Raw genomic sequence first — 25,093 nt, 5'->3', positions numbered from 1 at the left:
CACACATTAACTTTACTTCCAACTCTGATAATATATGTGGCAATTTCTTATATAGCCAACATTTTAAAATTTCTTTTGATGGGGTTATCATAAGTTCTTCCCACTATTATCTTCAAAGTACATTTTAAATAAAATGATGCTTATTTATTTATGGATATCTAACCCCTCACCTGTACTATGTATTTAGTTTTATGTTTAAAATTTAAAGAATCTTGGAAATTGAAGAGTTCAACCTCCAACCCAGTGAACATGTCACATGAAAAACATACTTTCTGTTTTAACCTTTTAGTGCTAGAATGATCATGAGTTTTCGAGGCAGTTTATTCGATAGAGAGCAGTTTGCAATGAAGTCTCTGTGCTGAGCTGGTGTTGCCTCCCAGGAACTTTTTCTCACAAATTCTAGTTCTGCCTTCTAGGGTCACATAAATAAATTTAAATTCTCCCCTCACCCACCCCAGGTGCCGTTTGCTAAACTGTCTAACTTTTCAGTACATTTATAGCCTGGAATTCTTTTACTATCTGATACCCAAACAGAGGATAATATTAAAAATGGTTTTGAATCTTATTTCTACACAATAAGGAAAATCATACAAAAGTAGCAATTCATTACAGAGAAATTTAAGGGATAAATATGTATTTCTTTATATATATACACATATATACACATACATATATATATATATATATATATGTCTGTGTGTGTGTGTATGTATTACCTACTAAACAGTAATATAATGGGAACATAAACTAGAAGCAAAGTACCTCTACTCAGTTGTCTCTTGAGTAATTCTCCCTCTGATATGTAGGGGACTAGAACTAAGTAAATAAGTAGCTAACATTTCCGTGTTGGGTTTAAGGCATATTGCATCCATAAATTTCATAAATGCAATTCCATAAATGGCATTCGGATTTTTTTCTTCAGAAATAATCTTATTGAATGTTGAAGGGTTTTCTTTGTAACACAAAGCACATACAGCATAGTGTCACACAACTGTTAATCCATCTGCTTTTATAATCAGGCTATGACTGTCTCTCCCGTTCCACAGATCATCTTTCGTAAGATCAGTGATGTGAAGAAAGAGGAGGAGGAGCGCCTCCGGCAGAAGAATGAGGTGACCCTCAGCATCCCTGTGGACCACCCGGTCAGAAAGCTCTTCCAGAAGTTCAAGCAGCAGAAGGAGCTGCGGAATCAGGGCTCGACACAGGGTGACCCCGAGAGGAACCAACTCCAGGTAGAAAGTCGCTCCTTACAGAATGGAGCCTCCATCACTGGCACCAGTGTGGTGACTGTGTCACAAATTACTCCCATTCAGACGTCTCTGGCCTATGTGAAAACCAGTGAATCCCTTAAGCAGAACAACCGCGATGCCATGGAACTCAAGCCCAACGGCGGTGCTGACCAAAAATGTCTCAAAGTCAACAGCCCAATAAGAATGAAGAATGGAAATGGAAAAGGGTGGCTGCGACTCAAGAATAATATGGGAGCCCATGAGGAGAAAAAGGAAGACTGGAATAATGTCACTAAAGCTGAGTCAATGGGGCTGTTGTCTGAGGATCCCAAGAGCAGTGATTCAGAGAACAGTGTGACCAAAAACCCACTAAGGAAAACAGATTCTTGTGACAGTGGAATTACAAAAAGTGACCTTCGTTTGGATAAGGCTGGGGAGGCCCGAAGTCCGCTGGAGCACAGTCCCATCCAGGCTGATGCCAAGCACCCGTTTTATCCCATCCCGGAGCAGGCCTTACAGACCACACTGCAGGAAGTCAAACACGAACTCAAAGAGGACATCCAGCTGCTCAGCTGCAGAATGACTGCCCTAGAAAAGCAGGTGGCAGAAATTTTAAAAATACTGTCAGAGAAAAGCATACCCCAGGCCTCATCTCCCAAATCCCAAATGCCACTCCAAGTACCTCCCCAGATACCATGTCAGGATATTTTTAGTGTTTCAAGGCCTGAATCACCTGAATCTGACAAAGATGAAATCCACTTTTAATATATATACATATATATTTGTTAATATATTAAAACAGTATATACATATGTGTGTATATACAGTATATACATATATATATTTTCACTTGCTTTCAAGATGATGACCACACATGGATTTTGATATGTAAATATTGCATGTCCAGCTGGATTCTGGCCTGCCAAAGAAGATGATGATTAAAAACATAGATATTGCCTGTATATTATGCAGTTGACTGCATGCACACTTTACATTTATTTATAATCTCTATTCTATAATAAAAGAGTATGATTTTTGTTACCCAAGGCAATGTAATATTTGAAGAATCAGGGTCCAACCTGCCAATGTTGCCATGACAAATTTGATCTCAGGCTGAGTATGTATATCGAGCTATCATTTTCTCACTGTTCTGTTAAAATTATAGATTAATGCCAAGGAAGAGTTCAGTCTTTTAAACTATTAGTACCATGTTATGATCTCTTTCCATAGGATTTTTCTGTAACTTAGTGTTAGGTTCTTTTCCCCTACAGGCGGTGTTTGCTCCATTTAAATGACTGTTTTGTTGCTAAGTCAGATAACAGTGTGGGGTATTGAAAACTTATTGCTATGGGTTTTGTGCATGAATTACATTTTTGATCAACTATACCTCTCCTTTTTTAACATTATACTTAGATAGTGATCATTAGCTCTTATGTAAGGAAATCCCTACTCCCTCCTTCTTGGAGAACAGCTGCCATCTTGTAGGCTGACATTATCAACACCATAAATACTAAACTGTTAATATAGTGTACGTTATTATAGAAACACTGCACCACAGGGCATAAGGCCTTTTGACAATTCACGTAAGAGATGCTGAATTTCCAAAGCTTATGAATGCTCTAAATTTGTATTTCCAAAACATGTTCAAGAGTGACATTGAAAGGCTTCTTAGCAAAGAAACATACAAAGAAAAGCATTTAAGTAATCATATCAAAATGCTAACTATTATGATATAAAATAAAAAAGTGTAAACAGATAGATAAATTTTTGTGGCATGTCTGTAACTTAGAAAGAATGAAACACTGGTATGAATTGTTGACACATGAATCTTAGTGTTTGTAGTGATAACACATGAAATGTGGTAAAACAAACAAACAAACCAAGAAGTAGACATTAAGTTGCTCAACTCAGATAACTGCTTTTCTATCATTTTATTCTGGTTACAGTTTTTAAAAGCTTTCTGCACACAGTTCTACTGCTGGACTTCTGCTAAGTTGATTCAATAAACTATTGTGGCTCAGGCAGATCCATTTATGAAAGGGGGATACTAGAGACTGAATTTTAGTCTTTTGAATTCAAATCCTCTTTGTAGAAAGTGCCTATTGTCAAGTTTTTTAAAAAAAAGTCACAAAGAGTTGTCCTGTATATAGCTAGTCCCTTAAATGATATGGATTGAGAATAAAATACACATTCACTTGTAAGAACCCAGGAGAACTTATTTCTTTTGACTAAACTATATTTTAGGAAGTTGTTCAGGGAAGCATACTTTTCAGTCAGTGCATGCACAGCATTTAATATGGGGAGCAGGGGAATTAGCGTTTGCATGAAGTTGAAAATATGTGTGAGTAATTTATATATTACTGGACCTTCTGTACATATATGTTAACAATATGCAAAAACAATGGCAAAATCGAAGGAGATATTTTGGTCTGTTATACCCATTTGTATGAGCTTTTCTATCTCCCAGTATCCCCAACCAAAGCCACTAGAACTGAAAGACACGTTATCACATTCAGACTGAGAAGTGCAAAACAGTGATTTATAAACACAGTTGCTATTTCAGAATTTCTACTGAACTTCACATGCCCACAAGATGTGCCTCTTTAATCTAGGAGTCTCAAAACATATGTTATGTGCCGTGGGCTCCATTTTCCTTTCTTTGTGCATATGACTTCCATTAGCCATAATGGAAGTTTTCAGGGGAGCACATCTCCATGTAATGCTACAATATCTACCTACCACAAACACAAGAAAATGAAATAATTATGGAGTAAGGAATCAGCCTTGAAATTGGAATTTTGTTGCTTTCATGGTGAGGATGATGTCTTTTTCTTGACCTCTGACATTTATTAAATTTCAGGGTTTTTTTCTATTTGTTTAAGTCAAGTTTGGCTTAAGCTTTTAAAGGTGAATGTGTGGTTAAAATAAAAATCTGAGTACAGAAGTTGTTAGTTTAACTTTAGCCAGTGCTTCAAAAATAACTGTTGGTATAAAACTATAAAAGAATGACTGTGAACAACATGATGATTTGAAGTTCTAATTCATGCCTTTGCATATTAGTGGTGCAAATATTTACTGTGTTCTGACATTGACATAGAGTTTCACCTAATCGACCTACAATATTATTGTTCATATATGTGAGAAACATAATGGTTTGGAATTACTCCGAGTTTTCAAGAAGAAGGGAAAGTATCAATTGTTTATTTATGGCGCAGTTATCATAGAGTTTTTTCAGCCATCTCTGTTCTCTGTGTGCATGATATGAAGAGGTGCTGAATGCACCCCGCTGTTTTCAGCAGGAATGCGTGTTTTCAGCAAACATTGTATATAGAGTAGTCTTTTAGGTTCCCAGATTCCACAAATCTTAGCAGTTGAATTTACTCAGATTTGAATGAAGGGTGAACACTTGCTTTAATACATGCAATAATGATACAATCACGTTCTATGTTGCCTCAGCTAGCACATAGACAGTAGATGCTCTTTTGGGGACGAGATAACTGCATGTTTTATTCCTACACTGTATAGATGCTCTTGGTGCATCCAGAATAAAATTTTTAATATTATATTTCTAAATAATGTATTAATAGTAGTAAATGGATATGTATTTGAAATCCAAACATTTTCCAAAGCAATTTACGCACCTTCAATATTTTTCTATGATGTTATTAATAGGTAAGATCAGATGCTGTATCCTCGACAGGTGGTTGTAACATAATAGCAAAAGTCAAATTAGAATGGAAATGCGAGTGATGTATCATAATGGCAAGTTTTATCAGTCTGCGTCAGGATATTGTTGCACTAAATGTGATCTAGCAGATGGAAGAGATTATGATAAAAGGCAAATGGGCACACAAAAGCCAGATGACAATACCAAAGCTACATGAATGGTACTGAAAATGATTCAGGCACAGTGGTTGAAATGAATGAAGTGGTTGAATACAGGCCCATGCTTCATTGTTAAAATGGAAAATTTTTATGACGCTAGTAGCAGCTCACATTAAGTATAGGACTAAAAATGCCCTAAGTATTTTTTACAAACAACTTTATGCATATCAAAGAAAAAATGGAAAATATGGGGTTTGAAATTGCTCTAGAAGAAATGTGTACTTCTGTTGTAATCAACACTTTAATAGGAAAATTAGCTGTGACTGTTAACTGAAGTACCATTATCAAAATTAACCTTATTGGAGCCCAGATGGAAATCACATTTTCCCTTCTGTTTAAGGAGATTTCGTTCACCCTCTGAGATCTGGCCCATTTGATGTCTTATTTTAAATAACTAAAGTCATTTGGAATTTTTTTTTTTAATATTAGCCTTCAGAGCAGTGACTGTTTTGAAGTGTGCAGTGGCAGATATTTGTGAAATTATTCATCATATTCCTAATGAATTCCACTATCTTGTATGATTTTCATCTTTTAAGCAATTTTCTCAGAGTTTGTTTTCCAAAATTTCATGTAGGTAATGAGAACATTTATCTAGAATGTGCATATCATACATGGATAACCTTCAAATATGAATATTTTATAATCATGTGAATGTTGTGCTATAATTTTTTCTATTAGGTGTAAAAGTATTTCTCTTCTTGTCTTAATGGAAAGGGGAAAAAGATAACAGTCTTTTGGAAAACACCTTAAGATTAGTATCTGAGCTTTGTCTTGGATTCTGAATTTAGCTTTACTACAAACTAGAAGTGTAATTATGGGCAAGTTAACCTTTTCTGGTGTACCAAATGCTACCATTCCCCCGGCAATAAATAAGAAAACAAAGATAATAGCTGTTGCCTTCTTATATCAACACACTATTAGGTAATACAAAAATTATCTTTCTTGCAGGTGAAAATTACATTATGACAAATGATCACTTTTTCATTCTTTCATAGAAAAGTATCCATGATGTACTCTCTATAGAAATATTCTTCTAGATTTTAGAAGAAATTTCAAGGATTGATGGTGATGTGATTTTTATCTAAATGTTCTTTTAGGTTTTAGAAGAGATTTATCTGGTCAGAGGTTGATGGAAGGAGGCATAGTTTGCTAAATAATTATTAGTGGCAGGTAAGCATAAAACTTGATACTTCTCTGGGAATTTAGAACTACGAATCAAATAAACTTGGAGAGAATGAAGCTCCATTGATGGAAGAGAGAAAGAAGAGAAAGATAGGTAAATTTTAAGATTTTTCTTAATTCTACTTAATCATACTGCTTGGCAGACATTCTCAATTTTGTGAAAAAAGTATGCATATTGATAAGTGGCCAAGGTATAGAGTAGTTCATCAATATATCTATGTGACAAAACTAAATGTATAACCCTTAAATTTATACAAATAAAAACTAGAGTAGTTCATCCTTCAACTTTTTATATTAAACTAATCATGAACTGTGCAAGATACATGATTCCACATGGGCAGACATTCTTATAACAAAATTCTCAACTATGTGCTATGTATTGTAAGTTTTGGTCTGTATTCTGACTTGAGATTTTCTATCACTTCATTTTTAGGATAAGACCCATGTGTTTGCATTCTTTATGAGGGTCAGGGCCACTGAGGATTTGGACTGGGAACTAGGAAGATGATGAAGGCAAGGGTTGAGAAAAGACTGAGGAGAACCTATCTGCTTCTTTACTCTTAGGTTTAGAAGTTAAATTAGTTAACTAAGCTTATATTTACCAAGTGTTCACTATGATAAGCATTTTATTTAGGTTATCAAATTTAATTCTTGCAACAACCCCATGAAGGTATAAATTAAGGAACTTGTGCAGGATAGCATACCTGTTACACGGTAAAGTTGAGTTTCTAACACATGCAGTCAGACCTTAGGGAGAAAACTTTATTTTGTAGAATATTGACGTTACAAGAACTATCTACTTCAACCATCTAGTCTAAGTTTTTCCAGACACAAACTTTTAAAGATTTCTTAAAATAATTCTTAACAATTGCACTCTATAATGTGAATGTAAATGTTGGTTATTTCTGGGTAGGTCAGAGTCAGTGACAGAGGTTGAAATCATACTGTCTTAAGCAAAAGGTGCCCTGTCCCAGCAGTGGAATTTTCATTTACTTCTCCCAACAGTTGAAAGACATCAGCCAAAGTAAACTGTCAAATGTAGTTATAAATAAGAAGCATGTTTTACATATAGTCACTGATATCAACATTTCCAGTTGAATTTTAACCTAAAGAGATAATGCATAATGATTAAGGAAAGCAAGAGTCATTCAGGACTTTTTCTATAATTTCTTTTTATTTTTAATAGTGGGATTTGGATGAGACTCTGGAATTTATTTTTAAAATTTATTTTTTGACTCATTGGGTTTTAAGTAGATTATTCAGATATTTTTATTGATTGCACTAATGTTGCCTTCTTGGCCAAGCCACTATTAAATGCATTATCCAAATTAACTATCTCTGTTTAGAATGGCAACTTGTATCCTTATTTCCAAAATTAATGAATTCCTAGTGTGTATATTTACTTCAGAGAGTTTCAAAAATTTTCTCTAATGAAAAAATGTTAATTTTCTGAATGTGATTTATTTGTTCTACACTTTGAGATTTTGAAAGCAAGTGTCTTGAGAAAAGGAGAAAAAACCAAGATATTACAACACTGCATGCTGGAATCTTCAGCCCAAACCATCTTGTTTTCACTTGGCTAATAACTGAGCCAGAGGTAATCATAGAAAGGAATAATCCTACTTTTAAAATAATGACTGTGAAGGACCCCACTGACACTATCCAAAGCTTTTTATAGTCAGCTCACTTCCATCCTGGCTTTTACATTATCACTGCATGATTATTTAAATGAGGCCATGACTTGTACTACCTGTAAAGGCACTTGGTCAAAGAACAGTAAACCAAAAAGTGCAGCTTATGGCCAGAGTTATAACTGAGGAAAAGGGAGGGTGGAGAAGGGATAGCAGTTGCTTCCTTTTAATGAGTTTTCTGTGTGTGGTGCCTTTTAAATAGCTTTTGTTTATTTGTTTTTAAGATGACACATTGTCATTAAGGTTTTAACAAAACCTTTGGAAGCAGTTTGAAAGCTTGCCAAAGTTGGGGCCTTCTTTAGAAATATGTGCTCTCCCACCAACCAGTGAGTTTAGAACCTCTGGTTCTGGCCTACAAACCCAGTTGCCTAAGCACTTGGCTGGTTGGGCTGCATTTTGATGGGGGGAAAACAAAAAGATCTGATCACTCTCTCTCATTCATGCAGAATCACTGACTGTTGAATGACCAAAGCATTCAAAGCCAAAATATTCACCTTGATGCTTCCATAAACCAGACTGAGTATCCATAATAACTAAGTAATTTTATCCCCATTCTGTGCTAAATCATATTTCATAATATAAAATGTAACCCCTTCCCTCTATGGTCAGACTCTTCATTGCCAATTTCCATAGAGAAATTGGACTTTGGCAAAAAGCAACATAAAGATTATCATTGTTCCTTTATAGAACCGTTGTTGTCATGGACCCCTCATTTGCTCCTCAACTTTTTCAACCAAATTATAGTGAGAAAGGTTCCTGATGAGACCAAGACTGCAAACAGGAAGAATACGTAGCTAGTAAACTATGCAAAATCACAGCAAAGATTCATTTTTAATTCCATGTTACAGTGTTTGATAGTCCTAAGTATTTAATATTGGTATATTATGTCACAGCCATGAACTGTCAACTTACACAAAATCCAAATGTACTTTTATTTAAAATCAAGATTAGCCTATTTCATTTTTAGAAAACACAGTGGTCAGGATTCCTTTTTCGACCTCAGCAGGGATGTTTTCACATTGCTATTCTTATGACCCTTTATCAGAGAGGGAATAAGTGTAGTTTACATCTCCTTAGGGTTGACTGCACCAGCATCTTCCATCAAGCAGTCGCCTTCCACCTTATAACCTGTTCACAGTTAATAAAGCAAGAGGGAATATGCATTTCATATTAGGAACAGATTTCTTAAGTGATTGTTACGAAAAGTGGAAACCAGTTTAGAACCATTTTTTTACCCTAAAACATCCATTGTAGTTTGTTGAACGAGCAATGACTTTTAGAAGTGCTTGGTACTCAAGCAACACAAAATGTGCAGATTCATGATCTATTGAAAATTATAGAGTTCTTTTTATTCTATGTTTTAGTGACTTTGTTTACACTAGTTGTGGCATTTTGTATACTACAATGTAAATTCTACTATAACACTAATGTTACTATGGGAATTAATTTTGCAACTTCTTAAATGTTTTTGTCACTGCAACCATATTGGTGAGATTTTGGGGGTATAAAAAATGCCTCTGCCTTTAAGGGTTAAATGCATTGGAAATAATTAATTCATGCATTAACAAGGGAAACAATGCAAACATTTCATGTGGAATGTTTTTAATAGCATTATGCTAAGCAGTACTTGTTGGCTCTTTTCAAAATCTGATTCATGCTAAGCAGATCCTTTTTTCTACTTAAACAAAGATACTGCAATGTATAATATAGAAATTTTGTATGTACTGTTGACCTATCACCTGATCACTGACAGAATGTTTGAAAATATTTTAACGGTGTGACTTTAGGGTCAATTATGAAATAATTGTGATCAAAATTCAACTGCTTCTGGGAAGTTTATGGTGATTATCACTTTATTTAACGTTTGTTCTTAAGAAATGGTCATTTTGAAAAGTGAATTGGCAGGTGGAAGCTTTTAGCCCAAAAGAATTCTGGGTTCCAGCACAATAAACTGTATTTCATCAGGGAGGGCTAACTTTGCTTTTTTTCACACTTTATTTAAATGTGGATATTTTTTCATGATACAGAATAAAATGTGCATTTTATGGAATTTATTTGAATTGGGTCTTTGTTGGAAATTGCTATTTTGAATTTAGTTAAATAAGTGAAAAGCTCCCCAATAGTAAAGCACAAAGCAATAGGTTTAGAGGAAACAGTCTTTTGATATATTAGAATTTCAGTGTTATCTTAAACTTTCATAATATTTTTCCTCTGATAAATTGTATCGTTAAGGTATAAATGATAAAATTAAAGTAGTATTATATCAGAAATTAAAAAGTTTAAGCTCCAGGAGTAAATTTGGTTGAATTAGAATATTTCTCTGTACCATGAAAGATAGAGATAATGAGCAGATCTGAATAGGAATTTGGAGAAATCCTTATTTTAAAACGGGATTTTAAAAAGTTTTTCCAATAATATTTCTAAAATTCTATTAATATATCGTAACATTATGAGTTTATTCCAAGCAGTGAAATTTAGAGGCTTAAAGGGCAGAATGTACATGGAATAAAAGTATACTTTTTCTCATTTTTGAAAAAAATTATAATGGCTTTGCCAAATTCCTATTAAAAAACAAGAGCTGAATGTGTAACATGTCTGCGACATGAGAACTGCAGATTTTTCTTCTAACTAAAAAACAAGTTTAAGAAACACTTTTTGACGTATCACTGAAAAATTATTCGTACCTATGGCTACATAAAATTACATTTTGATTACAAAACAACCAAATAAAGCTTCGTCTTTGCTATGGCTATGTTAGAATACAAGTAGGGGATTCGAGAGTTAGCTTTCAATTATATGGGAATCAAGGATATGATGATCACAGATAAAACGAATTGTCAAAGTGAAGTGAAACTTTCTACACAGATGAACAGTAATTAATGCTTTCTCCACTTCTTGTGATTTTGCTCCTCTTTTTTTCTTCTTTCCTTACTCACACATGCACACACGCACAGAGTCAACAATAAATTGCATTTTTTCCTTGTAAGTTCCGTGGTAATAACTCAATTAAGAAAGACACCAATTTTTGGCTGGGCACGGTGGCTCACACCTATAATCCCAGCCCTTGGGAAGGCTGAGGCGGGTGGATCACCTAAGGTTAGGAGTTCGAGACTAGCCTGGCCAATATGGTGAAACCCTGTCTCTACTAAAAATACAAACATTAGCTGGGAGTGGCGGTGGGCACCTGTAATCCCAGCTACTTGGGAGGCTGAGACAGGAGAATCGCTTGAACCCAAGAGTTGGAGGTTGCAGTAAGCCAAGATCATGCCATGGCACTCTAGCCCGGGCAACAAAGAGAAAACTCCATCTCAAAAAAAAAATTCAAAACATGATAATACATATTGTAGATGTGTGAGGAAATACTCAAGTGCCAATACCATTAAGAGCAGAATGAGAAGTTTTTGTCCCATAGGATGTTTTCTTCAGGGAATGAGATAAAAAATAGAACATGCTTTAACCTTCCAACCTTCAAACTTGTGGTTAGCTTCTTCTATTCCCACCCAGCTAGGAGGCTTTTGCTTCCTGTAAGATTGTTGAAAACACCAAGTTTTCCTATATCAAGTTGGGTACATTCTGTTTAATCTAGGAAAATCAGCGTAACATGCTTTTAATTTGATTAAATAAAGATGTGCCCAAGGTGAGTGATGCAGAACTAACCTTATATAGCCAGAAGGGGCATTGGGGATGAATTAGCACCTTGCCTCCTTTGAGAAGTGAAGAAACCAATGGAAAGGGTAGGCAGTTCTCCAGAGTTGTATGTATAGTGACAACTTTGGAAATTAAAGTTGGGATTTGGGAGGAGTTGGGATTAAAATTCAGTTGCCTTGACTCCAAGTCCAATGTTTCTTACACTATATCACATGCCATCTGGTTTTTCAGTGTAACACACACACACACACAAACACACACTCTTTAATGCTACTGAAAGTGTTTCTAGTCTCACTCTGAATATTGTAGAAAGGATAGTTATGTGTTCAACTATATCATTTACGTAAAGGTGTGTGTCCTTTATTCCAGTTTTCTTAAATTAAAAAACAACTGATGTCTCATAAAAGCTGTACTCTCTCCCTCTGATATTGAAGATTGTAATTTAACGTTCTACACTCACGATACTCTGTCCACCTGAGTTTTAGAATCAGAACTAGACAGGTTATTTGTTGTATCTGGCTAAGGATACACAGTTGGGTCAGAGTTCAAGAAGACTGAATAAAGACTGGCTGGATGCTGACCACCGCAGATCACTCTGTGTGGAGCAGAAACTGGAACTTCTGGGTTCCTGCTTCCTGTGGGTGCATATGGGTGCATCAAACACAACTTTCCATCTCATCTGATTCTACTGTCCTCTGGCACCCAAGCTTAGCTTAAGTCTTGAAGTATGCGTGTGTGTGTGTGTGTGTGTGTATGGGTGTGTGGGTGTGGGTGTGGGTGTGTGTGTTTGGGGATGACATCTTCCTTGTTTCTTAAAATTCTCTGGGACTATTCCCATGAAAAGAAAAAATACATATTGTGTTCACAGTTTATAAATAACAGTGTTCAATACCATCAGTGGCTGATGGAAAAGTGCTAGCAACTTGTCACCTGTAGTTACTCAACCCATCAACAAACATTCCTCCCATGTATGGTCCTGTTCTAGGCACTCCACACTGACCAAATTCAGCGGCAGAGTGGACCTTAGAGTTGTCTTCCACAACTGTGAATATCCTGTTCAAAGACAAATGCAAGATTCTGTTGAAATTCTTCATGTTAATGACCTTTGAACTATGGAATCCATTCACCGGCAGGAGTGTCAGGAAGAATAATACCTGCTTTTAGAAACGGGAGAATTTCAGCTCTCTCATTCTTTCTTTAAATTTCCATACTCTCCATTCTTAACACCCTTCCCCTAAATCTTTACAACTCAGGTAGGAAGAGCAGGGAGCAGATTTTCAGAGGTCTGGCGCTTTCGCTGCTGCATGCATACACTGTCTCTCATTCCCTGTAGTTTTCCATTCTGCTATAAGTAGGGAGAGGAGAAGGAACACGCTGCAGGCAACCTTAAGCTGATGGCTCTGTGGCTCCCTGCCTGCCGGAGGAGAAAAAGGAGGATGAAAGCAAGATTTCCAACAATTGTCATTGAATGTGTTGAAAGGAAGAGGCTGAGTGGAAGGAGGGCAGGGAGGGGTTTTTGCCTTTCAGGACATCAGCAGCAAATAAGAAACTTCTGTGCTAGTGCAGTTACCAGGAGCCGCTCTTCTCTTTCTTTCCTCTGCTAGTGTTGTTCCTTGTATAGCCTATAGTAGGTTGGGACCAGATTAAATGAGATAATAGCAATGAAAGTACTTTGAAAAATATAACGGGCTATACAAAGCTTGAGGTTCTCTCTATTCGCCATTGATTTTCCTAGTAGTCAAGGTAGATTCCAGAACATACTGAGAAAGAGCCATAAATAGTAATAACATATATTCATACACAGCTCCTAGTGAAGTTCCAAGATTTTCTCAATTATATACAGAGAAAATTGGACAAGTTCAAAGTTTGTTGAGACACAACAGCTGGAGTCCTTTCACCTCCCCATCAACTATAAGGGCAAACACAAACCCTATAATATCCTCTCCTCTACTTCCACACTTCAGGAAATACATACGTAAAGAACTTATTAACATATAGGCTACATGAAAATATAGTCCCAGTTTTACAAATCTGATATTCTGTAAACTAGCAGTACTATTCGTCATTTTCACTTTCACACTTAGTTGTCAATATTATATAAGATCTCTGTTATACATAGTAGGTATTTGATGCTATTTCAGAGTTCTTCCAGATTTAAGATTCAGAGCTATAAGATCAATTCCCAAAGTTCATACTAAAGATGTAGAGAGGCCACTAGATGTTTAGTTAATTTAGGACTCGGACCCATTTAGATACAGTGAGGGCATAATGCTGGAGTTGACAAATTAAAATGTTTGTACCTGACAAGACACAGGAACCATGTTTAACACCAACACCTTCATTCAACCTCCCTCTCTTCTACGCTCTGGCAAGATGTCTGTACCTTTTACAGAGCTGCATCTTGCATGTTTTTGTTGTTTTATTGAATTGACTTTGATATAAAACCAAGATTCTTACAATTTTGCATGTTGTATACGGATGTTTGGATAAGTAGAAATATCTACTATTTTTCGGTCTCAGACACCTTCACATATAATGCTTCTAACAACCTCATTAGAGAAATAAGCCCATAGGCTCTGGGTGATAAACAATCCCTTGTAACCTCACATAGCTAGAAAGTATCAGAAAATGTTTTCAAACTCAGGTCTCTGACTTTCAGATCTTATTTGTTTCAGAGTGACTCTCAGACCTGCATTAGGAGCTTGGTTTTTACATCAGGACCTATAGAAATAAAATAAGTGTTAAAATTGTTTTTTGGAGGATTTGTCATCTGATTACAGAATTCCAGGGTTTACCCTTGTGCTGAAGTTCCCAAAATAGGAAAAATGCTAGGGTCCCCCTTCATGTATGTTTTGTTTACAGATATGGAGTGTTACAATTCATGGCATCCACTTAGTTTCTCCTTTGCATGATGAAAAAGTCCCACAGGAGCATTGATATCTGTACAGGACACTATGGTCATGTATACATGAGCTACTTAAAGAAAAGGGCTGTGGCCAGGCACAGTGGCTCATGCCTATAGTCCCAGCACTTTGGGAGGGTGAGGTGAGTGGATCACCTGAGGTCAGGAGTTCGAGACCAGACTGGCCAACATGGCAAACCCTGTCTCTACTAAAAATACAAAAATTAGCTGGGCCTGGTGGTGGGTGCCTGTAATCCCAGCTACTCAGGAGGCTGAGGCAGGAGAATTGCTTGAACCCGGGAGGCTGAGGTTGCAGTGAGCCAAGATTGCACCATTGCACTCCAGCCTGGGTAACAAGAGCGAAACTCTCTTGGGAAAAAAAAAAAAAAAAAGGAAAAAGGCTGTGTTCCCTCTTTTTTAAATAGCTCCCTGCAGTGCTTAGAAGTGTGCACTATACCCAGTATAGCTACTACTATTAAAAGTCTTGAAAGAATGCTTGGAGTAGTTCAAGTCTGTTTCTTTAAGACTCAGTCCTGTTTTGAAGAGCTTCAGTACAGCTAAGTCATGCAGGAGGATACATCTATCATTTGGTATTCTCTTTGCATTCAAAATGAGTAAGACATCCTAAAACACTTCCAACTCCCTGAGAATGTGTATTACATGGCCTACAACTTCATGTGATGCCTTGATATCGTTGTGCCTCACCGGGCCCTAAAAACCTAACCGTGAGTTCCCCTGTTCTTGCCAGATGTGTCCCCTTGACCCCCAGTGAAGAAGGCTTCCGCCTGGCTAGTTTCCCTATTAGTCAGACCAGCTGCACTCCACCAGTCTGCAACCTAACAGGTTTTCACTTTCTTGCCATCAACAAATTTCTTCAAATAATCCAATCACATTCTCCTGTGGAAGCCAAGGGTCATCACACCCTCTTGTTACTACAAAGCGTGCCTCACCATGGCCCCTGATTGTTCTGAGTCCAAACCCCAGTGTGGCCCTGCATGGTATGCGATGTTCTTCTCCTCTGGGCTGTGAGTATATGTGACCAACAAATTGCTATTTCATCTGTCCAGGGTTTGGTGTTTGGCCATCTTGTATTATTTAGGGTGGGGAATTTTCCCTCACCAATGGGGTGAACAGGAGGCCACTAGGACAGAAGGATAATTCACTTTATTCAGGAGAATTTTAGTGTCCATCAAATAATACTGCCCATCAAAAATTTGCCCATCGTGGCTGTTCTAACTTTGATGGTTTAATTAAATGAGGATCTATGTATATCGTAAGGCTTTGTAGTCAAATGTGATGATCCTCTGTGTATAAATTTTGGATTTTGTCTTTTGCTACGATTTCATAATAAAGGTGATTAGTTTGGCTTTGATAGGCATCAGCCAGGTAGTAAAAATGAATCTCTTTTTAAATCCAGTTTGAATGCTTAGATCAAATGTGTGTCCCTCTTTCACTGTTCTTAATGGTGGAATTTGTTAATGCAATAAAAGTGAAATAAGGATACTTTGCTTTTTGCAAATGTCTTCACTTTTCAAGATACTTTGCATTTTCAAGGTATCAATAGATTTACAGTTATCTGGACAGTTCAACAGTGAAGGAAATGATACTTTTTCAAAGTTTCTGTACAATCTTTTCACTACTCCAAAGAGTTTGAAATGATCGTGTAGATCAGTAGTTCTCAACTGGGGCCACTGTTGCTCTTAGGGGATAATTGGTAATTTGTGGGAGTGTTTCGGGTTGTCTAATTAGGGCAACAGTGCTTCTGGCATCTAGTTGATAGAGACAAGTGAGGCTGTAAAACATCCTACAATGAATAGAACATCCCTCATAATGAAGGTATTATCCAGTCCCAAATGCCCAAAGTGCTGAGGTTGAGATTCCCTGATTTAGACCATATGGCATGCTGCTTGCTCTTTTCAAATTACACAAACCATTATGTGAATGATTTGACCCACAAATCAGCCACAGCTAGAAGTCGGCTTATTCAGAAAGTAACTCCTGAGAACATTCCTAGAAATAGTTCAAAGCACCACAGTAGAAACTGGGGGTGAGGGCACGGCTGATCCATGCTCATCCTTTCAGTCTGTATGTAATCTCGATACCCCACAGTCCCTTTGTGTCTGTCCGGATACAGCAGAACCATATTCTGCCATGACAAAGCAAAAATTCCCAGTCCAATGCCACAACTTTCAGTTCAGAATAGACTTTACAGAATATTTGTGTCTTTTTCATGTGATACTGAGGTTTTGATATTTAAGTATTCATATACGGATACTAGCTTCTTTCATGTGAAATTTGTAACTTAAAAAAAAGGACGAGTTTTTATTTTGGAAGAAGAATCTGCTCAACAAATAACTCTTTTAAGTGTCCCTCAAGTTATAAATGAGCCTACTTTTGATTGTATCCAGTTTATTATCGCTTAAATTGTGGGGGATCTAATAAATGTTGGTGAAAATGTCTTCTGTGGGCTCATTAGTAGTTTTAAATGGAGGCTCCGTGACTTAATTGAGCTGAATTCCTGCTCTGCCTTGCCCTCTTATGTGTACACAGCTCTGACTCATTCATTACACAACCTTTGGAAAGAGAGTATGTGCTTAGAGGCGGAGATGTGGGCCTGCCTATGCACGTCAGTGAAAAAACTCATTGAGAATTCTGCCTAGCTTTAGGTTTCCATTACCACTATCATTGCAAATCTGGCTGAATGTGATGGCTCCTCCGTAATTACACACACATACACCTCATTCATGTAAATGAAATAAGCTTATGAGGCAAGCAATCATCTTAACTTGATAGTCATCACTCTTATTTCTTTGGGAATTAGATGATATTTCTGGGAATATTGCTTCCCTTAGTCCTGACAGTGAGCCACACTTTGGTATTGGTACATTGACACCAGTAAGATCTATTGGAGAAGTTTCCATTGTGAAACTTTATCGCTTCTTAATTAATAACTTTATTATAGTTTAACTAGCATACATTTATTCACTATAAGTATATAATACTGTAGGTTTAGTAAATTCATATAGGTGTGCAACCGTCACCATGATCCAGTTCTAGAACGTTTCTGTTACCCCAAACTGGTCCCTCATGCCCATTGTCAGTCCTCGCTACCCTCCCAAGCCTCAGGCAATCCTCTCGTGCTTTCTCTTTCCTTAGATTTGCCTTTAACAGAACTTTCACTTAAATAGAATCATGCAATACATAGGCTTTGGTGCTGAACTTCGTTCACTTAAACCATATTTTGGAAGTAAATCCATGTTGTTGAATGTGTCAGTAGTTCATTTTTATTGCTGAGTATTTCAATACACAGTTGTACCCTGCTTTGTCTAGTTACCAGTTGATAGACATTTATATTATTTCTAATTTTTTTTTTTTTTTTTTTGCTCTATAAATAACACCTTGTGTGGCTATATGCTTTCATTTGCCATGGGCAGATATGTAGGAGGAAAATTACTGGGACTTTAGGTAGATGTGTGTTTAAGTTTTAATGAAAATACCAAACTATTTTCTAAAGTGACTGTACTATTTCACATTCCTTCTAACAACACATAAGATGGTTCCAGTTTCTCCGCATCCTTGCTAACACCTAGTATTATCAGCCTTTCTGATTAAATACATTTTAGTGGGTCTATAGTGGTATCTCCTGTGGTTTAAATGTGTATTTTCCTGATGGTTAATGATCTTAAGCATATTTATTTTTGCCCTTTCTGTATCTTCTTTGGTGAAAGGTACGTTTGAATATATTGTATTGAGATAATGTTTAAATCTCTCACCTTATTTTTGCCTCTCGTTGCCACTATTTTTCAGTCCCAACAGGTTGACAATTAATTGATTTCTGAACTATAAGATTAGGCACTTCTCAGATATTTTAGTGAATAATTGGGAAGGGGGATCAGAGGCATTAGCACTTTTGGGAGGTATTGCTTTAAATTACAAAGCTTCCTTCACTGCTTAATATATCTGACTATTTCAAGGAACCCATGTACACTATTTCTTAATAGGTGCTACAAAGCAGTCTGGTGCCAAAGATTTTAATCTCAAAATATTTTATTTATCTCAGTGAGAGATTTGAGATTTTATTAATCTCAAAAGCTGATTTTGAAAAGAATTCAGGAGGGATTTTGCATTCCTATTCTGAACTACTCTTATAGTTGTCTAGCATTCATTCATTCATTCATTCAGGTAATAAATGCTAGATTAAACTATAAAAAGCTTTAAAAGTAAAGCACCTTAAAAATTACTGTTGCACATCTAGACAAGATCTATTTCTTGCAATTCAAGCAACTCAATATCTTGGGCTGGTTTACATTTCAAGCTCTCAGTCAGATCCTTTATTTTATGAAAAAGTTATTTAGTCAGGGTTCTATCCACTAGTTTCTCCAGCAGGCTTTGCTTTTCTTTGGTGCATTGTTTTTTAGTTAAATTAAAATAAAAAGATTTTTCTGGCTCTGTAAAGCAGGTGTTATGGCTATACAATAATATTCTGTTTTAAAAAATTATAGTTTGTTTCACAAGCTTAAGAATTATAACATGGAATTTAAAAGTCTTTGTTGCTTTGTGTTGTAAACTCATTCTGGAAAATTTGAGGAAAGTATACAATTGTTTTTCTTTGGACTTCTTGGCTCAGGGTCATTTTTCTAGAATGACTTGATGTGAAAGAGCATGAACTATTCCGAGCAAAGCAGAAATGTTCACAGTTGGAGAGATTCTATACCTTTCCAAAGCAAGTCTTTTGGCTTACATTTCCCTGCAACAACTCAAGCCACAGTGAAGCTTTGAAAGAAGATGCCCATTGAAAAGTGTTTCACAATTCTAGGACCTCAGCCTATGTTGCTTTGAAATACATTGGTTCTGTGCCTGTAAATTCCTGACTGGGCTCCCACTAATTTACAAAATTAAATCCCATTCTCACTCTACTGCTCCTGTAAGCTGATTCTGTGAAGGCCAAGGCCACATTTCCTGGATACCCTTGTTTCTCCAGGATCTAACAAAGAGCCACATGTATAGAATGTAATCAGTCATTGTGGACTAGATAAATGTTGAATGTTATCTTAACATTGTTAAATGTCAACATCATAAAATGGTGAATGAATATCTTAATACCTCACTGTCTGACTCCCAGAGAGACTACATTCTACTCAGTATTTTCAGGTTTCTTCCGATTTGTTCCTTTTGCTTCAAAGGTTAAAATGAAGAGATCACCACTGTATATTCTGGTATGATGCTAATAACATTATAGAATATGTGGAATTACCAATATACAACTATATCATTTTATTTTTCTTGTAATTTTTCAAATATATTTTATTTTATAGTCATGCATTAGATTCATGCTACGTAAAACTATTATGTCTTAAAAGGGAGAGTTACAGAGGCATATGGGAGAGAGTTCTTGCCTTCAGAGAAGCTTAGAATACAAGGTAGGATGCTGAGGGGTATACAAATAATATAAGGGACTAGGTACCAGTGGAAAGAATGGGGTGCGGATGCAGAGAAAATAGTGATTGCGGAAAGAATCATCCTCAGACTTCCAAATGGGAGCATGGGTGTTGTGGTCTACCTGCATTTGTATTCCCTCCTTTTACTAGCAGGACTGTAAAATGCTCCAGTCACTCTAGAAAACAGTTTGTTTCTTGAAACACTAAACATACACTTACCGTAAGACTCAGGAATTTGGGCTCCTGAATATTTACTCAAAATGAAACTAATGTCCCCACAAAAAAAGCTGTACACAATTTTCCATAGAAGCCTAATTTTAATAGTCTAAAACTAGAAACAACCAATATGCCCCTCAATGGTGAAACAAACTATGCTATGCCCATATTGGGGAACATTATGCAGCAATAAAAAGGAATAAGCTATTAATATACACAACCACTTGGGTGGATCTTAAGGTGAGCTGGGAGCAGGAGAGCAGGTGGACAGAAAGCACAACTCCTGAGTCTCAATGATGTGACTAATGGTCCAGAGTGTGCCTTGCCTTAGTTCAAGGTTGAAGGGTGTTAGAGTGATGTATACAATTTTCCAGATCTGACCTATCAATTTTTTTGAGCATGAGTATAATAAGGTACCATATTACCTATCCTTTTTCAGAGTCTATCATGAGCTGGTTTATGAGTTAAGGTTTATGGAAACTATATGATTTTACTGGATATAAATTAGATTGAAAAATGTGGCCTATAGAATTACACTTGTACCATTTTATTTTGTAGCTTTCGTGAGTGTTGTGCTGTTACAGAAGTTCACAAGTATTGCAGATGACAACTCCCCTCACCCATTTTTACTGTCTGTTAGTGAATAAAATTTGCCATGATTTAGTATTGCCCTTCTGAAATAGGGCTGCAAAGGATTTTTTAACATCTTTTCCACTCAAACACGCATGGAAATTCTTAACAATCTAGCACCCATTTTTTAAGTTACCCTTTTTGATTGAAATAATTATCAATTAACAGACAGTTATAAGGTAAAACAGAGAGGTCCAATGTATCCTTCACCCAGTTTCCCCCAATAGTTACATTTTATCTAGTTATAGTACAATATCAAAACCAGGACTTTGATATTGGTACAATGTGCATTTATAGTACTGTCATTTGATCACAGGGGTTGTTTTGTGTAACCACCACTGTAATCAAAATACAGAACTATTCCTTCACCACAAAGAACTCCTTTACGCTAATACCTTCTAGTCTACCCAAATCCCAGTCCTTTCTCACCATCCCCAACCCCTGATAACTACAAGTTTATTTTCCATACCTATAATTTCATCATTTCAAAGTTTTATATAAACAAAAACATGGAGTATGAGAACTTATGAGACTGGCATTTTTCATTCAGCATAATGCCCTTAAGATCCACCCAAGTGGTTGTGTATATTAACAGCTTATTCCTTTTTATTGTTGCATAATGTTCCCCAATATGGGCATACCATAGTTTGTTTAACCATTGAGGGGCATTTTGGTCGTTTCTAGTTTTAGGCTATTACCAATAAGGCTTCTGTGGACAATTGTGTACAGCATTTTTTGTGGGAACATTAGTTCCATTTTGGATAAATATTCAGGAGCAAAAATTTCTGAGTCTTATGGTAAGTGTATATTTAGTGTTTTAAGAAACAAACTGTTTTCTAGAGTGACTGGAGCATTTTACAGTCCTGCTAGCAACAGGAGAGATCCAGCTTCCCCATTCCCTGCTAACATTTGGTATTGTTGCTACTGTTTACTTGACTTGTACTGGAAATGTATAATGATATTTCTTGGTGGCCTTTATTTGCATTTCTCTATTGGCTAGTGATATTGATTGTGTTTTCTTGCACTCAATTTTCCATCGGTGTATCATTCTCAGAAAAATATCTCTTCATATGTTTGTCATTTTCCAGTTGAATATATATATATAATATATATATATATATATATATATTTACTGTTGAGCTTTGAGAATGAGTTCTGTATTCTAAATATGAATCCTTTGTTGAATGTATGGTTTGCAATAGTTTCTCTCAATCTATAGTTTGTCTTTTCATTCTTTTGACAGTCTTTCATACAGCAAAGTTATTTAATTGTGATTAAGTCCAATCTACAGATTTTAAAAAATATCTAGTACTTTTAGAATCAGGTTTAAGAACTTTTCATGAAGTTTCAGGTCCTGAAGGTTTTCTTCTAGGTTAACTCCTAAAAGTTTTAGATTTTTTATGTTTTACACTTAAATCTATGACCCCTGTTGAGTCAGTTTTTGTAAAAGGTATGAGATTTAGATTGAGGTTTACTTTTTTTGTCCAAAGATGTCCAATTATTATTCCAGAACCATTTATGGAAAAGTTCATCCTTTTTCCATTGAATTATCTTTGCATTTTTATAAAACATCAGCTAGCCTTCTTCACCTGTCCCATTTATTTATGCATTTATCATGCTACCAATACCACATGATCTCCACTACTGGAGATGTATAATAAAACAGGATGGGGGGGGGGTGGGTAGAGTAATTTCTCCCCATTTATTCTTGTTTTTCTTTTTCTTTTCTTCTTTTTCTTTTTTTTTTTGAGAGAGGGTCTTATTCTGTCAGTCAGGCTGAAGTGAAGTGGCCTGATCTTGGCTCACTGCAACCTCTGCCTCCTGGGTTCAAGCAATTCTTGTGCCTCAGCCTCGCCGGTAGTTAGGATTACAGGTGTGCACCACGACGCCCAGCTAATTTTTTTTGTATTTTTAGTAGAGACAGGATTTCACCATGTTGCCCAGGCTCATCTTGAACTCCTGAGCTCAGGCAGTCCGCCTGCCTCAGCCTCCCAAAGTACGAGGATTACAGGCATGAGCCACTGTGTCCAGCCTATTTAGCGATTTTAGTTCCTTGGCTTTCCCATAAAAATTTAGAATAATCTTATCTATAGCTATTTTACAAGCTCATTGAGATTTTGATAGAAATTGTATTAAACGTGTGTATTAGTTTGGGTGAAAATCCACATCTTTACTATATTAAGTTCCAAGTCATGAATATAGTATATCTCTTCATTTATTTAGAGATATTTGATATCTTTAGTCAGACTTTTGTGGGTTTTCAAAATACAAATCCTATACACATTTAGTTGAATTTACACATAAATAGTTTTCTCTTTTTTTTTTTTTTGGAGTGATTGCAAATAGTATTGTATTTTTAATTTTGTTTCTACCTGTTTATTGCTATTGTATAGCAATATAATTGATTTTTGTATGTTTATCTTGCATTCTCTGGCCTTGCCAAATTTACTTATTAGTTCTAGGAGTGTTTTCAAACCATTCTTGAGATTTTCTATGTTGACAATCATTTCATCTGCAAATAGGGACAGTTTTATCTCTCCCATTCTGATTTATATGACTTTTCTTCATTTTCTTGCCCTATTACACTGACTAAAACTGTTGGAGATGAAGAAAGATTCTGGGTGGTTATGGCTATCTTCATGAAACAAAAGAAGTTTAACTTGGCAAGAGCAAAATGTACAGTTGGATATTAAATTATTGTAGGGAAACTCTTGATACAAGGCAAAGAAGGGACTCGTGAGATGGTTTATCATTACAATAAGAAGAACCCCAAATAGGAACCCAGAGTAAGTGTTAAGCTCTTACATAAGAAGAGATTAAGAAAGTAATAAGAAACAGTGAATAGGAAAACTACAAAGTTTTTCATAATTTCCTTTATTATTAATTTTTATTTTTATTGCAATATTTTTTGGGCTACAGGTGGTTTTTTGTTACATGGATACATTCTTTAGTGGCAATTTCGAAGATTTTAGTGCACCTGTCGCTTGAGCAGTGTATACTGTACCCAATATATAGTCTTTTATCCCTCACTTCCCTCTCAACCTTCCTCGCTAAGTCCCCAGAGTCCATTATATCATTCTTATGCCTTTGCATCCTCATAGCTCAGCTCCCACTTATAAGTGAGAATATATGACATTTGGTTTACTATTCCTGCAAAAGACATTATTTTTTTTTTTATAGCTAAGTAGTATTCCATGGTGTATGTACACCATATTTTCTTTATTTACTTGTTGGTTGATGGGCATTTAGGTTGGTTCCATATTTTTGTAGTTGTGAAGTGTGTTGCTATATGTGCATATGTCTTTTTCCTATAATGATTTATTTTCCTTTGGGTACATACCCAGTAGTAGGATCACTGGATTGAAGGTAGTCCCACTTGTAGTTCTTTTGGTAATCTCCATACTGTTTTCCCATAATTTCTTTTTCTTAATTTTTCCCAAAATTGGAAGGTATCACCCATATTTTACATTTTGAAATTTATTAGAATTTTGTTCTCATTCTCGAGTCTAGAATCTAAAATCTAAAAAATGTTAAGTAGCAGAAAGCTTTCTTTTTTGAGACTGGTTTTCAAGACTTTTTGTGTGTGTCATTGTGTGTGCAAAAACAAGTATGCTTTTTTATTTAAAATTATTAGTTTTACCTTTTCACTTTTTACCTTCTCATCTTTGTTAAATAATATTAATAAATCTTTACTTTCTCACAAATTCTCCTTTCCCAGAGCTTCAAAACTTTCCTTTGTGGAGAAATCTATGAGAGGATGTTTGAAGGAGATTCTTAAGATCAAATAAAGGATAAGTGGTCAAGGAAAATATTTCATAACTTATAAAGGTTGACAACTTTTAGTAACCTTCCTTTCTACTTATTATAAAATAACAGTTGGTAAAAGGAAGCTGAAAATAACTGCTAATCTTAGCGTATTTATTAACGAGTTATGCCAGATGGAAATTTTGTTAGATGTTAAAAAAATACAAGCAAAGGGCCGGGCGCGGTGGCTCGAGCCTGTAATCCCAGCACTTTGGGAGGCCGAGACGGGCGGATCACGAGGTCAGAAGATTGAGACCATCCTGGCTAACCCAGTGAAACCCCGTCTCTACTAAAAAAATACAAAAAACTAGCCGGGCGAGGTGGCGGGCGCCTGTAGTCCCAGCCACTCGGGAGGCTGAGGCAGGAGAATGGCGTAAACCGGGAAGGCGGAGCTTGCAGTGAGCTGAGATCCGGCCACTGCACTCCAGCCTGGGCGACAGAGCGAGACTCCATCTCAAAAATAAAAAA

The 25,093-nt window shown here is 36.1% G+C and overlaps 2 protein-coding genes across 3 annotated transcripts in view; one reads left to right on the top strand and one right to left on the bottom strand.

Moving 5' to 3' along the window:
* The window catches only part of LOC111554508 (potassium voltage-gated channel subfamily H member 5), a 307,063-nt gene extending 305,069 nt beyond the window's left edge, over positions 1 to 1,994 (top strand). The window contains exon 8 of the mRNA XM_026456131.2: positions 1,047 to 1,994. Coding sequence (XP_026311916.1) covers positions 1,047 to 1,994 — 948 coding nt within the window. The remainder of the gene's footprint in view (positions 1 to 1,046) is intronic.
* KCNH5 (potassium voltage-gated channel subfamily H member 5) overlaps positions 1 to 25,093 on the bottom strand; it is a 952,486-nt gene that overhangs the window by 625,712 nt on the left and 301,681 nt on the right. The window lies entirely within an intron of this gene.

The sequence above is a fragment of the Piliocolobus tephrosceles genome, chromosome 6 (assembly GCF_002776525.5).
Source record: "Piliocolobus tephrosceles isolate RC106 chromosome 6, ASM277652v3, whole genome shotgun sequence".
Classification (NCBI taxonomy): domain Eukaryota; kingdom Metazoa; phylum Chordata; class Mammalia; order Primates; family Cercopithecidae; genus Piliocolobus; species Piliocolobus tephrosceles.
Note: the sequence above shows the minus strand (reverse complement) of the source record. Positions and strands in the feature narration are given on the sequence as shown.